An 18771-nucleotide genomic window follows, 5' to 3' on the forward strand; every position below is an offset into this window, starting at 1 on the left:
GCACTTAGGGGTGTGCTTTGTCCTACCCCCGAAGGGGATGGACCTCTACCCTGATCCTGCGGGGCACAAAGCTCCTGACAGGGACAAGGTTCCCATTTGGTCCACCTTGTCAAAAGGCCTGGTGGACCACTGTTCCTTGTGGCCAGCCACACAGTACTTGGCCAGGGGGTTCTCCTGGAGAGAAAACCCCGTAGGGACAGGGGAGGAAGGAACCAAAAGGCCACACATCCTCCCCCTAGACTTCAGGGCAGGCCCGAGGACCCACACCCTCCATCCTGTGAGGAAATAAAACACACACATAAGAGTGAAAGTGACAAAACGTGGGAGGTAAATAAAAAATAAAAAAAGTGGTAATGCCAAATTGTGCACAGACCAGGCCCTGAGGCCTGTAGCAAAAATTGCCCCAAACTTAGCCAGAAGGCCTGGTCCTGAGAGCGCTGTGCAGGAAAAGTGGTAAATCAGTGACCATGTGCCTTTTCACACTGTGGGGTCCCACACCCAGGTGTTACTAAGAGCACCCCTGAGGCTACCACTCAGGGGGCACTGGTTCGCGGACTTTCTGCCTTCCCGACTCCTGGCCAGACAAGGTAGATCTGTTTGAATCAGGAGGAACTGGGCCCCTCCGGTCTTCCCGGGGGAATTACTCTCGGGCCCCAGCAGCCTGTGGGTGCCTCGATTTCTGTACTAGCCGTCAGGACCCCCATCATACCAGCAGGGGTACTATACAACCAGTCATCCCCGCAAAGCTAGAATGACTGTGGAGCACCCCTACTGGACACTGATAAGAACAGATACTACACTTGATCTTAGCCAAAAGGCCGAGAAGCCACCTTGTTCTCCTACCCTACAAATGTACTGTAGACTTCTTTTTCTGCATCCTAGATCCTTCTCCAGCAGTGTCTGGTATCCTCTTCCTGTGGTATACTGTGGATGCAGTATACCCAGGCATGAGGTGTATGCGGTTTTATGCTGTAAAATCTACATCTAACGAGTGGGCATTTTTTTTAAATAAAGAGTCTTTTTATCCACTTCATACTGCACTATGAGGATCTTTTCTCTCACTTTACCATGATCCATGGTGAGTGATATGCAGAGTTGGTGATACAATCCTGGGAGGTCTGGAGGTCAGATTATTTACCTGAGAGGTGAACCACAGGAAGAGGATACCAGACACTGCTGGAGAAGGATCTAGGATTTATCATGAAGGCTTGGTGGCCCATTAGGGTCACAGAGTGGAGGTGAGGGGGCATTTTAGTCACAGAGGATAAGTGTGCTGACACCAACAAAGTCCCATAAACACACTCTAAAACCTTGTAAAACGACTTCCCAGATGAGAAGAGGATGTTATAAGCACAGAGGGAGGCCAAATCCATATATTAATGGCCATGGTTTTGGGATGGTAGGTCCAGTGAACCCTTATATTGGTGTGATGGTCAGATGTCCTCAAACACTTGACCATATAGTGCATAGTTACCAACACAGCAATTATCACTTTGATCACCTTGCATGAACTCTTTGAGCAATTTAACAGAGGATTTATGAACTTTTGTGATTTTTCTACTCATTTAATTTGGATCAGTTTGCACTTATCACTTTAACCACTTCAAGACCGGACACTTTTACCCCCTTCCTGACCAGGGCAATTTTCAGCTTTCAGCGCTATCACACTTTGAATGACAATTACGCGGTCATGCAACGCTGTACCCAAATGAATTTTTTACCATTTTTTTTAAACCGATAAGGCTTTATTTTGGTGGTATTTATTCACCACTGGGATTTTTATTTTTTTTGCTATGTAAATGAAAATGTTCAAACATTTTGAAAAAAAGTGTTTTTTTTAATAAAATTTTGCAAATAAATAATATTTCATCATAAATCTTTGCTAAAATTTATTCTGTTATCTTTTTAGTAAAAAAAAAAAAATCCAAATTAGTTTATAACAAAAATTATAATTTTTAAACATTTTTTTTACATTTTTTATATTATTTTTTTTTTTTTTTTTTTTTTTACATACTGTCACCCTAGCACAGGTGAGGGCAAACTTTTTGACTTGAGGGCCGCAATGGGTTCATATATTGGACCCGAGGGCCGGACCAAGAGTAGATGAATGATGTGTATGTGTCATCCATAGTAAGTATAGTAATATTCCCCCATAGTAAGCATAGTAATTCATCCCCCATATAGTAATTCATCCCCCCCATAGTAATTCATCCCCCATATAGTAATTCATCCCCCCTATAGTAATTCATCCCCCATATTAAGTCCCCAAGTCCCCCCTGTGTCAATTCACTTACCTTTGCTCCGCGCGTTCCTCTCGCCGTGTTCCCGCGCCGTTCTGGTGTAGCATGAAAATCTGTCTCCTATGAGGATCTGTCCCCCTCGACGTATCTGCGCATGTGCCAGTTTCAGGCATTAGCAGCCGATCGGCGATCTCCGGCACATGCGTAGATACGTCGAGGGGGACAGATCCTCATAGGAGAGAGATTTTCATGCTACACCGGTCTTCAGGGCGGACTGTGAGAGGAGCCTAGCGGGAGCCTAGCTCCGCGGGCCGGATTAAAAGGTCCGCCGGGCCGTAGTTTGCCCATTGCTGCCCTAGCAGTACAGTGTCACCATGGTAACACTGTACTACTTGTGGGGGGTGATGAAGATTTTTTTTTTTTTTCTTTACACATTGCTTTTACACCCATATAGGATGTAAAAGCAATCATTTCTCTTTCTCTCTGTCTGCATTCCTGCACTCATTGAGAAGTACTGACTGAGCTGTGATTGGTCACAGCTTGTCACATGGTACAAGCCTGTTGTGAATAGCCCTGTACCATGTGACCTCTGTGATCATTCACAGATTTCACACGTAGTAAGCAATGATGTCACAAGTGACATCTTGCTGACTACTTTGCATGTGATCACTGATTGGCCAATCAGTGATCACATGATCGGGACCTCGTACAGAGGTCTCGTCCGACGATCGGTGTTTCACTGTGTCCGGAGGACACAGCAGGCACCGGATCGCGGTGCTGCGCGCTCCCAGGGAGCGCGCACAAGCAGGGTGCGGGGAGGCCGTTTATGAACGGCCACCCGACCCTGCACTGCCACCGTCCGGCCGTTTATATACAACGGCCGGACGGGAGGTGGTTAAGAGTGGTATTTAACTTATGAAAGGGGTTGCTTAATCATTTATTGCACTTTATTAGTATTTATTGCAGAGTGAAATATATGTGTATTATTGATAGTTTGGTCACATTTTTTGCACGTATTACTTTAAAGTGTGATTTATGCTCTGAAATTTGAGTGTTTTTGTATATATTTATTATATGAGTTTTTGATCATTTATAAAGATTTGTGATCACATAGGTTTGGCAACACATATTGGCGCACATTGTTGCACTTTAAAATATTTTTATTATAAGGTTATGGTATTTAGCGCTTCACTACAGTATTTATTTATTAGGTGTCTCTGGAGCATCATCACCCAAAAAAACAAAAACCTCAACACCAAGGAATTCATTATACCAGAAAGCGGTAAGGCTACACATACTGCAACCCGCCTTTCACAGCTCATTTATAAAATGTGGCCCACCACGTGTATCCTGTGCTAGTTCAAAGTCTGTGGAGATTAAATTTAAATACTCTGGTTATGACAAACCCCCCGCCGACAGTCAACCTAATAAAAAGACAGACATTGGCACAAACAATAGAATCTTTATTTCATCCGCTACAAAAAATTCAGTTACACTTCAATTCAGACATAGCAGCCTACAGCTACTGGTGAACTGCAAGTCCCAGGAGGCAAGATACCTTTTGTTTTTTAAGGTTTGCACAGACCTCTAATATGTAAAACATGGGGTTGGATCCAGCATGGACGTGTTCAATAAAGTGAACCTGTTGGTAGAACTGAAAAGGCAATCTGATGCAAAAATGGCTTTAGTGTCAAGTTGGATCTCGGCGTTCCCCACAATGCAATGCGTGTGCGTCTGCTGGTAACATGCACTGCATTATAGAATGTGGGGTGTGTTGCAGATATGACATGAAGTTGAAATTTGCATACTTCGAGTTGGGGGTGTGCAGAAATGGTTAGTGGGGCGCTACAAGCAGGTGTTTCATTTTTTTCTCTAAATGACAGGTTCACTTTAATTGAGCAATCTTAAACCTGGGGCAGGGCCAGAACACTCCTATAGAATGCTGTTCTAGATTGCGCTCATTGAGGGAACAATGGCTTTGTGTCCATCTGTAGCTCCTCTGTAGGCAGAAGTTTAGGATTTACAGCTGTCAGTTTGTTAGTCTCTATAAGATCTGCATTAATAAGTCATTGGAAGTTCTTAGCTCAGGTCCATAATCTCTGTGCTGCACATGGACATGGAGTCTTTCTGGATGCTCTCGAACAAGGAGGCCAGCTCTGGATTGGCTCTGATCTGCGACAGGAACTCCGCCATGGTCTGGCTGTTCTGCACCTCCGGGATGGTGAGGAGAGCACTGATGGTTCTCAGGGCCGAGCGCTTCAGCTCGTCTTGTTTTTCAAACTCTTGTTTCACTGAACCGGCCTTTACCTAGAGGAAGACAGTGGAGGGTCTTGTGTTAGGACATTTTGGACATGCAAGAGAGAGGCTAACAATCTGCCATTAATATTTTTCAGTGCACTGTACACTCACCAACACTTTATTAGGGACACCTTGCCAGTGCCAAGAAAATCTCCCCCACACCATTGCACCACCACCAGCCTGAACCATTGATACAAGGCAGGATGGATCCACCACACCATGACACCACCACCAGCCTGAACCATTGATACAAGGCAGGATGGATCCACCACACCATGACACCACTACCACCAGCCTGAACCATTGATACAAGGCAGGATGGATCCACCACACCATGACACCACCACCAGCCTGAACCATTGATACAAGGCAGGATGGATCCACCACACCATGACACCGCCAGCCTGAACCATTGATACAAAGCAGGATGGATCTACCACACCATGACACCACCACCAGACTGAACCATTGATACAAAGCAGGATGGATCCACCACACCATGACACCAGCACCACCAGCCTGAACCATTGATACAAGGCAGCATAGGTCCACCACGCCATGACACCACCAGCACCAGCAGCCTGAACCATTGATACAAGGCAGAATGGATCCGCCACACCATGACTCCACCACCAGACTGAACCATTGATACAAAGCAGGATGGATCCACCACACCATAACACCAGCACCACCAGCCTGAACCATTGATAGACTGAACCATTGATACAAGGCAGGATAGGTCCACCACGCCATGACACCACCAGCACCAGCAGCCTGAACCATTGATACAAGGCAGAATGGATCCACCACACCATGACACCACCACCACCAGCCTGAACCATTGATAGCCTGAACCATTGATACAAGGCAGGATGGATCCACCACACCATGACACCACCACCAGAATGAACCATTGATACAAGGCAGGATGAATCCACCACACCATGACACCACCACCAGAATGAACCATTGATACAAGGCAGGATGAATCCACCACACCATGACACCACCACCAGACTGAACCATTGATACAAGGCAGGATGGATCCATGCTTTCATGTTGTTTACGCCAAATTCTGGCTCTATCATCTAAATGTCACAGCAACCAGTCTGCCCCTTCTCCTCTGACATCAACAAGACATTTTCCTCCACACAACTGCCACTCGCTGGATATTTTCTCTTTTTCGGACCATTCTCTGTAAACCCTAGAGATGGTTGTGTGTGAAAATCCCAGCAGCCCCAATAACCATGCCATGTTTAAAGTCACTTAAATCCCATTTCTTCCCCATTCTGATGTTTGGCTTGAACTTCAGCTAGTTGTCTTCATCACATCTACATGCCTAAATGCATTGAGTTGCTGCCATGTGATTGGTTGATTTGTGTTTAACTACTTGACCTCCAGAAGGTTTTTACCCCCTTCATGACCAGGGCATTTTTTGCTATTTGGCACTGCGCTAATTGAATTGGCAGTTGCTTGGTCATGCAGCACTGTACCCACATGAAATTTTAGATCTTTTTTTTTTCACATGGATATAGCTTTTTTTTTTGATTGTGTACGATCACCTCTGGGCTTTTTTTGTTTTATTATATAAAAAAAAAACATTTTGAAAAAAAAGATATTTTCTACTTTCTGAAATAAAACATATCCAATGAAATCAGATTTCTCCATAAATTTAGGCCAAAGTGTATTCTGCTGCATGTTGCAAGTGCTCGCAGTGATTGGTGGCTGATCCTGCTAACACTGCGTTTTTGGGGAGGCTATACTATTGGGGACACTTGTATAGTTCTATCCCACAGGCTATCCCTGCTTCAGTCGATCCTGAATACTGCGGCCACACTCATCCACTTTACCAACCGCTCCGTATCCGCCACCCCCTCTGCCATTCCCTCCACTGGCTTCCGATTGCCTAATGGATCAAATTCAAATTGCTAACATTGATGTACAAAGCTGTCCATAATACTGCCCCAAACGACATCACCGACCTGATATCCAAATACCACCCAAAACGTACTCTCCGCTCCTCACAAGACCTCCTTCTCTCTAGTTCCCTGGTCTCCTCCTCCCACGCCCGCCTCCACGACTTCTCTAGGGCTTCCCCCATCCTCTGGAACTCCCTACCCTAATCCATCAGACTATCCCCTACTCTCCTCTCCTTTAGGCGCACCCTGAAAACCCATCTTTTCAGGGAAGCCAACCCCGCCCTCAGCTAATTGCCGATCTCCTCCACTCTTCCTACCACTCCATCCCCCACAGCTATCTCCTCCTGTGCCACTATCCCCTCCCTCCTAGATTGTAAGCTCCAAGGAGCAGGGCCCTCAAACCCCTCGTGTATCGCATTGTATTGTTATTGTACTGTCTCGTGTATTGTCTCCCACTGTAATGTACAGCGCTGAGCGAACTGTTGGCGCTATATAAATACTGTATAATAATAATATTTCTGATTGTGACCAAGATACTGAACCGTGCAGACACTTTACTAGTAATGGTGGTGATCAGTGACTTATAGTGGGACTATGATGGTGTAATGGCAATCCATTATGCTCAATCCGTAGATCTCCCCATGAAGTCCCCCATCACAGAATTCCCTTATCACATAAGAGTCCCCTCATCCCATCAGAGCCCTAATTTACAGCTCCAGCAGCAGAGGGTTAAGGCGGAGCAGGTCTGGACAAAGGCAATGCTTGGGGTCCCTGCATGACCCCTGCCTTGGAGCAGCGTCATGGTGGGGCAAGCTGGCCAACCACCATAGCAACAAATGATGCCGTGCATCTTGGCTCTAGAGCAGGGGTGGGCAAACTTTTTGACTTGAGGGCCGCAATGGGTTCATATATTGGACCCGGGGGCCGGACCAAGAGTAGATGAAGGATGTGTATGTGTCATCCATAGTAAGTATAGTAATATTCCCCCATAGTAAGCATAGTAATTAATCCCCCATATAGTAATTCATCCTCCATATAGTAATTCATCCCCCATATAGTAATTCATCCTCCATATAGTAATTCATCCCCCATATAGTAATTCATCCCCCATAGTAATTCATCCCCCATATAGTAATTCATCCCTCATAGTAATTCATCCCCCATAGTAATTCATCCCCCATATAGTAATTCATCCCCCATAGTAATTCATCCCCCCTATAGTAATTCATCCCCCATATAGTAATTCATCCCCCATATAGTAATTCATCCCCCATATAGTAATTCATCCCCCATAGTAATTCATCCCCCATATAGTAATTCATCCCCCCTATAGTAATTCATTCCCCATATTAATTCATCCCCCATAGTAATTCATCCCCCATATTAATTCATCCCCCATATTAAGTCCCCAAGTCCCCCCTGTGTCAATTCAATTACCTTTGCTCCGCGCGTTCCTCTCGCCGTGTTCCCGCGCCGTTCCGGTGTAGCATGAAAATCTGTCTCTTATGAGGATCTGTCCCCCTCGACGTATCTGCGCATGTGCCAGTTTCAGGCATTAGCAGCCGATCGGCGATCTCCGGCACATGCGCAGATACGTCGAGGGGGACAGATCCTCATAGGAGACAGATTTTCATGCTACACCGGTCTTCAGGGCGGACTGTGAGAGGAGCCTAGCGGGAGCCTAGCTCCGCGGGCCGGATTAAAAGGTCCGCCGGGCCGTATACGGCCCGCGGGCCGTAGTTTGCCCATTTCTGCTCTAGAGTGTAATTGGCTGGCCCACCTGCCTATGGCAACTCATAAGGCTGATCCAGAGCCAACTGCGTTCCCTGCTCATCTGCTCATGGCACCCTGTGCTAACCAAAATTACACCTTAGTTGAGAAACGTTGGCCTATAGCCTGTAATTTCTTGGCTTCCACTGCCTTCAAAACATTATAAATTAAAGTTCCAAGATAAACATGCAAGTAAGGTCGTCGGTGAGTCAACATGCAAGCTTTCCACAGCTCAGTGTCTTCAAATATTGGGGTTGTTCGATCAGCATGACCGACAACTAGTCTTTCCAGAAAGACAAGTCAACAACAGCCTACATCATTGGTGCTCAACCTGTGGCCCTCCAGGTGTTGCAGAACTACAAATCCCATCAGGAGGGAGGGCTGCTGGAGGCATTGAAAGGCTGACAGTAACAGGCATGACTCACAAAGGCAGAGGCATGATGGGGCTTGTAGTTCCACAAGAGCTGGAGGGCCACAGCTTGAGCACCCATGGCCTACATGTTTCTTCAGTAGAGTTTTCCTTTAATACACGGAGAGTGCAGTGGATTATTGTGGTGTCATCCAGTAGCCTGGGACTTGGCTTATGTCCTCTGATGTCAGGCTTGGTGTGGTAAGTGAACATGGAGCATATATTACATACCTTAGTAGTACAGGTGGCACGTAGGGGCTCGATCAGCTGGTCTAGGCGCTGGAGTACTGCACTGGGGCACAGAGTGGACAGACGAGTGAGGATGATGAAGGTTAGCATCTGCAAAAGATCATAATGTGCTGAAATCAGAGTACATTTAGTAAAGAAGACCTGTCACGTACATACATTGAAGACACCCTGCACCTGACGTCTGCGCTTGCATCATTTTGCTTTGAAGTTAGTGTTAGCGTTGTCAGTTTTCAAATGAAAGAAGGCATTTTATTGGTCGACATGGAAAATTGCACCTGATTTCTATAGAAAGCTATGGGTAACCTTATGAGCCTCTAGGCATTGCATTAGCACACGTGTGGGAAGCCCATTCATTTGCAAAGAGGTGGCCATACCAGGGGCGGACTGACAACTCATGGGGCCCCCGGGCAATAGGGGATCATGGGGCCCCTGTGTCCTTGCCCACACACAAAGCACACCCTAAAAAAGCCTATAAAAGGTACCAGGGGCATTTCATGGGGCAGTGCCCGAGTGTTCGAATGGTCAGTCATACACCTCATGCATCTTTTGTTCTTTTAAGAAAACCTTTAGCCCGGGTTCGCACTGATGCGGTGTAGAATTTGCAGCGTTTTCAGTGCGAATTCCGCACCGCATCACAATCGCACCCCATTCATGCGAACCGATGTGGGTGTGTATGTTAAGTTAACAACACCCTGAAATCGGTCCGCAAAACGCGGTGCGATGTGCAGAATCGGAACGCATAGGTGTTGTAACGGAACCGACCCAATTTGCACTTGGGTACTTCCATTAGAATACCACTTCCCCGTCCGAACACCAACAACAGACACCACAGCCGACCATACAAGACTAGGCGACACCAGTCTTGAAGTAAACCAGGAAGTAGACTAGTTTATTTTAACACAGATACAAGATATATACATTCAAGGAGACAGTCCCCCCTCCCTGGATAATGACACAGGGCGGGGCAATCTATATTTAGTAACAAGAGACACAACAGACAGCCCCATCAGGAGGGAGGGCTGCTGGAGACACCCCCCACCAAGCCAATACCCATAAACACATACATCCCATAATAGTTTGCTCCCAAGCAAGACACATAATAGAACAATGGGATGCAACCACATGGCATTAAACAATCAACAACCCCCCACCCCAATATTAGGACAGATCACCCTGTACCCCTAACAGGCAAAGGGTAACTTACACATAAGAGGGATATAGGGAGCTGAGACAGGGGTCTCTCCACCTCTCCAAAGTGGGCTGGGTTCCATGGGCCCCCCACCCAAAGTGACTCCCATCCAGGGGCGGACTGACAACTCATGGGGCCCCCGGGCAATAGGGGTTCATGGGGCCCCTGTGTCCTTGCCCAAACTCAAAAAAGCCTATGAGAGCATCTCATGGGGCCCCCTACCGACCACGGGCCCTCGGGCAGTGCCCGAGTTTCCAAATGGTCAGTCCACCCCTGCTCCCGTCACAGGTGTGACTACCCATGTGATCCAATTATAGTGTGGACCAACAAAAAGGGTCCTGCACATTTTTGGTGCGGGTGAGGTGCAAATAGAGCCATACAAAATGTACGGCTCCAATTACACCACATACAAATCACATGTAGAGGAATGCGGTGCGGTTCCGGTGCGAATCACATGGGATTTACGGCACCGCACAAGTGTGAACCCAAGCTTAAGCTCTTCTTTGTAACAACATATTGGAGGAGATTTACTAAAACTGAAGCATTCAGAATCAGACACAGCTGCGCACGGTAGCCAATCAGCTTCTAACTTCAACTTGTCCAATTAAGCTTTAACAATAAAACCTGGAAGCCATTTGGATTCTATGCCGAGCCCAGGGGCGTCCCTAGGGTTGGTGTCACCCGATGCGATAACACTTGGTGACACCCCCTCCAACGATCCCCGCAGAATGGATCGGATCTGCGGATTGAACATAATGGATCAGACTCCTATCCATTATGCTCCCCAATCCGCAGATCCAATCCATCCTGTGGGGAACGTCGGCATGCTTTACAACGTACCTTTTCATTGAGCGGGTCCAGTGTCACCCCGTGCTGTAGGTACCCCCCGCACCTGCCTCAGGATGCCACAGGCAGAGCCACACCAGATTTTTCACTCTCCAGTTTTCGTAATTACCCCCCCCCCCATTGCATCTGCTATAACCAGTTTGTATGGGAGAACTGCAATGATTTTAATATGAACACCTTTCTACTGAACTGAAAATTCAGCATTACAACTTATAGAACTCCTTACTAGAGAAGTCATGGTACTGACCCGAATGTCATAGTGGTCTTTCAAGCCGTCCTCCACGTGGTTCAGGTACTCGTAAATATCCAGCTGGTCCAGGCAGCTCTCCAGTAAGGTGTACATGCATTCAAAGGCAGCTTTCCGGACATCCAATCCATCATCTACTGTGTGTTTAAAGGGGCCCATCTCCACCTTCAAAATAAAATCAAGGTAAGTACACCAAAAGCCTATTCGGGAAAAGTTGTCAAACCAAATCAGCTTCTCCCTTTCAATGTCACAAAGCAGTATGGGAAGTGAAGGGGCACATCTGATTTGTTGCTGCCCATAAGAAGCACAGGGGTCGATTTACTAAAACTTGGGAGTGCAAAATCTGGTGCATGATAGCCAATCGGCTTCCAGGTTTTATTGTCCAAGCTTAATTGACCAAGCTGAAGTTAGAAGCTGATTGGCCACCGTGCAGAGCTGCACCAGATTTTCCCCCACAGTTTTTTTTTATTAGTGGTGGGTTAATCTGTCCAAGGTCGATTTGCTAATGATTTGGCAAATCTTGCTCCGATTTTAGCAAACCTCAACTTAGAGGTGAATCCCATTTAAATCTAAGCGAGGTGACATATCCTGTTAAATTTGGGTCATTTTTTTGGCTATTAGGCAATCTACTGGGCACTGTCATGGGAGAGATGTGTCAATACAAAAAAAAGAAAAAGAAAACCTATACAGCAGGAAAGAGGGTCTTCGAAGGCAACACTGAAAGTATACAAATGCTTGGGAGATGCACTAAACTGTTTGGAAAGGCAGAAGGTTTCTTTGCATTTAGGTAAAAAAACCTGTGATCAGCCCCACCCCCTCTAAAGATTTACGTGAGCCCAATCTTGATCCAGCGCTGTGCCCAAAAGCAGCATCGCTCTCCTCACAGGACATGGAGGCAGCTTCAGGGGACATTGGCTTCTGCTGCTGTCAATCAAATCTTGTGAGATGGGAACAGGGGTGGAGCCAGGCTGTGTTGTGTGTTAATAGACACATACATCCCAGATTGGGATCCGGCTACAGGAGTGCCCCTAAAGCAGGCCGGAGAAACCAGGAGCACCAGTGGGGGACCCCAAAAGAGGAAGATCAGGGCTGCTCTGTGCAAAACTGTTGCACAGAGCTGTTAAGTATTTGCACAGAGCTCTTAAGTATGACATGTTTATTTTTTTTTTTTAAATTGTACTTTTACAATCACTTCGAAACTGTATGTGGTGTTACAGAACAGTGTGATTTTCATGGGCAGTCTCAGTGACAGCATACAAGAATAAAGAGACTGAAGATGACACAGTAGTGTAAAATTGGTCAGCAGTAGGACAATTTAAAATAGCAAGCCTAGGCCCAAATTTATTAGATCAAAGAGCACAAGCTGGGGCTTTTCTACAAGAATTTACAATACTGCAGAGGATATAACAGTGTAAAATTGGCCAGCAGCGGGACAGTTTTAATCAGGGATAAGAGCCCTAACTGGTGCGTGCCTAACTTTTTTTAATCATTATATCTATCCCATCAAACCCATTGAAGTGGAAACCAAAACCTCGTCCCTACTCTTTCCAAGTTGGGAAATGAGAGCAATGTTATTAAAGAATCTTCACCTCTCGGATCAGCTCCTTCCGGACCTTCGTCTCATTGTACAGAGGAGGGAGAACACTGTTCAACAACTTCCTGACCAGAGACGGCTTATTGTGTGCTGCAGAATTAAACATGACCAGGGCCACACGTCGCACGTTGGGGTCGGAGTCCTGCAGGGGTTTTAGGAAGTCTCCTGTGTATGGCGAAGAATATGCAAAGTGAACAGAGACCACAAGCAAATTATGAAGCTGTTGTAAATTGCTCTTCATATTTTGGACCTTTGTAACTACAAAAAGCCAGAACATTGCATTTTGAAATAACTTTACCATTTAAGTTAAAGGCTTGCCAACATTTTTGCTTGCCTACAATTTACAATTTTAAACCAAGAACCTTCCATTGTTTAAAATAAAGCTGAAAGCTAGAGCATCTACAAATATATGTTGCGCTCCTAAATACTTCTCAATAAATAATTAAATTATTACCATTAAATTAATTCAAATTATGATACAAATAACTAATAAAAGTGTATAAATACCAAAAAATATTTAAATAGATAATTTCAACTAATCAATCTCCTCCAAATAAATATCAAAATAATTCCACATAAAATACTCCTCTGAAAAAATACTTTACCAAGTGCTCATAAATCATTAGTGACATGATGTACTTACTAATACCCTCAACTTCATTTATATTCACAATACCCTCATTTAATATAACAAAAAATAATAAACCAACTAATAACACTCAACTAAAACGCATTTAAATGATCCCCATAAACAAAAATAGGCAAATGCTCATAAATAACCAGTAGTGATTAGTATGAATCCAAACATCATCAAAATAATAGTCCCATTGAATAAACAATTGTTTGTATATAGTGACTTGGCGCTTGTTGTTCCTCAATTTGTGACTTTTGTGAATCCTTCAAATAGTGAAGATGTGCGCTCACCTCCTTTGATGCTTTCGGTTCACTTTCCCTGGAACCTGCTGGACATATACTTTTGCTGGTAAAATTGGGAGATCCTTCCTTTAGCAGTAATGGATGTATCCTCTGGTGGCTGATTATTCCCTCAGGGATATACAAACAATTATAGGGATATACAACACTATATACAAACAATTGTTTATTCAATGGGACTATTATTTTGATGATGTTTGGATTCATACTAATCACTACTGGTTATGTATGAGCATTTGGTTATTTTTGTTTATGGGGATCATTTAAATGCGTTTTAGTTGAGTGTTATTAGTTGGTTTATTATTTTTTATTATATTAAATGAGGGTATTGTGAATATAAATGAAGTTGAGGGTATTAGTAAGTACATCATGTCACTAATGATTTATGAGCACTTGGTAAAGTATTTTTTCAGAGGAGTATTTTATGTGGAATTATTTTGATATTTATTTGGAGGAGATTGATTAGTTGAAATTATCTATTTAAATATTTTTTGGTATTTATACACTTTTATTAGTTATTTGTATCATAATTTGAATTAATTTAATAATAATAATTTAATTATTTATTGAGAAGTATTTAGGAGCGCAACATATATTTGTAGATATTTCTAACACAGTTGTAGTTATGTGTTTCATGTTTGCGATCCTCTAGTAATTATCACACCTGTGGCTCGCAAGTCACTCTGATTTATCTATACCTGAAAGCTAGAGCAGCAAAGGTCCTCAAAGTGGAGTATTGTTTACCAGTTTGTGATGATTTTTCCAATTTTTTACTTTTTAATCACTTTTTTTTTCACTACACTACAGCATCAAAGTTCTCAGTTTCAAATATTTCATAAATTGAAGGATTTAGCAGCAGGAAACGGTGATGAAGGCAAGAAAAAAAAATATATTTTTCAGATCGTATGAATAGTTTTCGAATTGCCTATTGTGGATTTGTCCACTCACCTATACAATTCTTCAGCAAGCTGTCAATGGGAGCTGGCTGGTCAGATATGGTGAATTTGATGGCTGTAATGACAGTACTTCTAGTATGAGCAGAACCTGTCAAGGACAAAAGCAAAGAAAGAGAACATGTTACAAGAATAGCTAAGATCCATCCTATTGTGTGCAGCTGCCAGTGGGAAGGAGAGGAAGGAAGCCGGCAGCACTGTGGGGGCACATAGGAGGGCCAGGGAAGCAGGGGAAAATGTATGGTGCATAGGGAGAGTAAGGGTGCAACAGGAAGAAATTACTGGAACCGATCCCTTGTATGCCTCTCTCTGCAGCAGCTGAAAGCCAGCAAGAGGGAAGGGAGAAGAAGCTTTCAGCTGCTGCAGAGTGAGGCATGCAGGGGATCGGTTCCAGTAATTGCCCCCCTGCTGTGCTAATCACCCTCCCTACCCACATCCGAATCACCCAGCTGCCTGGGCCCCCCTGTTGGCCTGGGCCCCGTACAGGAGGACTGGTGGTATCCCTTATCCACGGCCCTGGGAGTGGGCTTTAATGTCCACACGCCACACATACGTGTCTATGGGTGGCAAAGCTTTATGTATTGAATGACCAAAGATAGCTCTCAGTCTGTACTAATGATTTAGAGCTGGGGGGACTGGCTTTCAATCATGTGACTACTGTGACAGTCAATCTCAGCAGTCACGTGACTGGTCATTCCTTCTTGTCCTCCTGGGCATATAGACCCTATTAAAGGGATGCTGGGGCTTGGCGGGAAGGGGTTAAGAATGAATAAAGTGTGTGACTGAGCAAAACAAAAACTATATACAGTACATACAGCAATACAGAACCGTGACAAGGGGTGGGCAGTAGGGGCAACCACCCAGAGCGCAGCTGTAGGGGAGGGCACCCCCTCATCTCGCTGTTACACAGTGCTCCAACGTACCCATCCTCACCCCATCTGCTCACAGCTGTCACAAAAACACACTGCGTGCATGTGCAACTGCGTTCTAGCCACAAGAAAGCAAGTGATTGGCTATGCAGGGGCAGTGCACACTCCATGCCAACCATGGGCATGGAACAAGGGGGCAAAGAATGGACACAAGGTGGTAAATATATTCTATGGCATGCTTTAGGAAAGGGGTGCAGTTTTGCATCATTTCCTCGGGCACAGGACAAACCTGTGCCATTACTGCTGCAATACATCAACATTTTCCCATGTTCTGGCACTTTAACGATGCTGCAAGAACAGAAAAATGGCAGTTGATCTTGCCAGAAATCCACTAAGTACCTAATCTCCTGTAGTGGGCTGACAACACTGCTTCTGCTGCAGTGAATCCTTAACCACTTCGCACCTCCCGGCCCATTAAGAGTTTCAGTGGTCGGGGTTTTAGGGTCATTGACCGCCGTGATTCACCGTCAAGGCGGTCACATGATCGGAAAAGATCCCGCTCCCTCACCCACATCTTCAATCTCTCCCTCTCTACTGGCATATTCCCCTCCCCCCTAAAGCACGCGCATATCACCCCCATCCTCAAAAAGCCCTCCCTGGATCCCGCGGACCCCAACAACCTCAGACCCATCTCCCTGCTGCCACTCACCTCCAAGCTCCTTGAACGCATAGTCTACGATCACCTAAGCTCCCACCTTACAGACAATAACCTCCTTGACCCACTACAGTCCGGCTTCCGTCCCCTACACCCCACTGAAACTGCCCTCCTCAAAATCACTAACGACCTACTAAATGCCAAAGCCAAGGGCGACTACTCTGTCCTCCTTCTCCTGGACCTCTCTGCGGCCTTCGACACAGTTGACCACCCCCTCCTCCTTAATAAACTACTCTCCCTTGGCATCAGAGATACTGCTCTCTCTTGGTTCTCATCCTACCTATCCCGACGCTCCTTCAGTGTCACCTACAATGGTGCCACCTCCCCCTCCCTCCCCCTCTCTGTTGGGGTCCCCCAAGGCTCTGTCCTTGGACCCCTTCTCTTCTCCATCTACACCTCCTCCCTGGGCAAACTCATACACTCTCACGGCTTCAACTATCACCTCTACGCTGACGACACCCAAATCTACCTCTCCACCCCTCTCCTCACCCCCACTATCTCCGCCGGCATCACTCACCTCCTAAATGACATCTCAGACTGGATGTCGCTACATTTCCTCAAGCTCAACCTCTCCAAAACCGAGCTCCTCGTCTTTCCCCCTGCCAACACCCCCCCCCCCATCCTATCCGTCATCACCAACAACTCCACTATCACTCCCGCCCCGCAAGCCAAAGTCCTTGGCGTCATTCTTGACTCGAACCTTTCCTTCCAACCTCATGTCAAATCACTCACAAACACATGCAGGCTCCATCTTCGCAACATTGCCAAGATCCGCTCCTTCCTCACCCCAGACACCACCAAACTTCTAGTACACTCCCTCATCATCTCACGCCTTGACTACTGTAATTCTCTTCTCACCGGCCTACCCAAGTGCAGGCTCTCCCCGCTCCAGACCATCCTGAACTCAGCGGCTAGACTCATCCACCTCACCACCTGCTCCACCTCCGCCACCCCCCTCTGCCTCTCCCTCCACTGGCTCCCAATTGCCCAACGCATCAAATTTAAACTCCTAACCCTGACCTACAAAGCCATTCACAACACTGCCCCTGACTACCTCACCAACCTGATCCCCAAGTACCGCCCTACCCGTACCCTTCGCTCCTCACAGGACCTCCTTCTATCCTGCTCCCTGGTCTCCTCCTCCCATGCACGACTGCAGGACTTCTCCAGGTCCTCCCCCATCCTCTGGAACTCACTGCCCCAATCCATCAGACTGTCGCCTTCCCTCTTCACATTCAGGCGCTCCCTCAAAACCCATCTCTTCAGGGAAGCCTACCCCACCCTCACCTAACGGCCATTCTCCCTCTTTCCTCCCACCCCTCATTCCCCTCAGCCACTTCCTACTGTACCTTTACCCCCTCCCACCTAGATTGTAAGCTCGAAAGAGTAGGGCCCTCTTACCCCTCGTACGTTGTTTGTTGTTGTTGTACTGTGCCATGTATTGTCCCCCCCTCTATTGTACAGCGCTGAGCAAACCCTTTGGCGCTATATAAACTCGTAGTAATAATAATAATAATCCCGATCGAAAGGGGAGATCAAGACCTTTCTGTGAGTCACGGACATATGTACTGGGAGCGCGCAGGGCGCACGCTTTCAGCACATATGTATTTTCTAATTGCACACAAATATGCGGCCAGTCGGCATCAAGGCCCAGACATCGAGAGGCCGCATATTTGCTTGCGCTCGGCGTCAAGGGGTTAAGCAGTGCTGCCAACCCATTTCTGTTCTCCTCTATGGACTACAAAACACATCTCATTATTTTATGGAGAATTGGGGACAATTCAGTCAAGGCTGACAACTCTACTTGGGATTTCAGTGCGGCAGAAGCAGCGTTGTCAGTACACTGCAGGAAGATAGAAGCTCACCGTATTTCCGACCAACAGGTATTATTCTGTACGTGTGCTAATATTGTGTTATAGACTGCATATGTACCTCATCCCTAATAAACAATTCAGAAAAAGGAAAAAAGGAACATAATTGGACTTTACCAGTACAGTATCGGACAGACTCGTATTTATAAATTGACATATTTATTTGAAATACATCTTTCAATGACATTATTTAAATATAAATACATGGCTAACGAGCCCAAATAGTAACGGCATTGTCTTCTATAGCATAATATCCTACAAAGGTTGACGCGTTTCACTTATTAGCTTCTTCAGGACCCAAAAATTGGAGGCTAAGAGATCAAATGCCTTAGCTAAGAAAATATAGATATACACACACGTACATCATTATTCATACAGTATAAGTTTCACAAAAAACCATAAACCTTAAAAAGAAACTGTTCTTCGCATACTCACATATCGTAGATGGTAATGCGGGGCAACAGCACCCACAAAGGAAGTCAACAAAATGGTCTCCAGTGAGCATTCATATCCAAAGCCCTTCCCAACGTCCCAAGTCAAATGGTATCCTATTCCAAGACAAACCCAATGAAGGGGGAGATAAAGAAGGGGGAGAGGGATGGTGAATCCCAACCACAAGCAACAATAAGTCACTTACTTAATCAGGGGACAAGTAGTGGACGTGTTCAT

The 18771-nt window shown here is 45.7% G+C and overlaps 1 protein-coding gene and 1 pseudogene across 3 annotated transcripts in view; both read right to left on the bottom strand.

Annotated features, from left to right (window-relative positions):
* Positions 1 to 662: 662 nt before the first annotated feature.
* LOC149430756 (U2 spliceosomal RNA) lies at positions 663 to 830 on the bottom strand (annotated as a pseudogene).
* Positions 831 to 3682: 2852 nt separating this feature from the next.
* The window catches only part of LOC149430757 (cullin-associated NEDD8-dissociated protein 1-like), a 43465-nt gene continuing 28376 nt past the window's right edge, over positions 3683 to 18771 (bottom strand). For all 3 annotated transcript variants that reach the window (XM_089666016.1, XM_089666015.1, XM_089666017.1), the window contains 5 exons: positions 14643 to 14738; positions 12757 to 12926; positions 11168 to 11332; positions 8868 to 8975; positions 3683 to 4547 (listed from right to left, as the gene is read on the bottom strand). In XM_089666016.1, coding sequence (XP_089522142.1) covers positions 4320 to 4547; positions 8868 to 8975; positions 11168 to 11332; positions 12757 to 12926; positions 14643 to 14738 — 767 coding nt within the window. In that variant the 3' untranslated portion in view covers positions 3683 to 4319. The remainder of the gene's footprint in view (positions 4548 to 8867; positions 8976 to 11167; positions 11333 to 12756; positions 12927 to 14642; positions 14739 to 18771) is intronic.

This window comes from Staurois parvus, unplaced genomic scaffold (genome assembly GCF_062004578.1).
Source record: "Staurois parvus isolate SC_StPar_1 unplaced genomic scaffold, SC_StPar_1.0 ptg002469l, whole genome shotgun sequence".
Classification (NCBI taxonomy): domain Eukaryota; kingdom Metazoa; phylum Chordata; class Amphibia; order Anura; family Ranidae; genus Staurois; species Staurois parvus.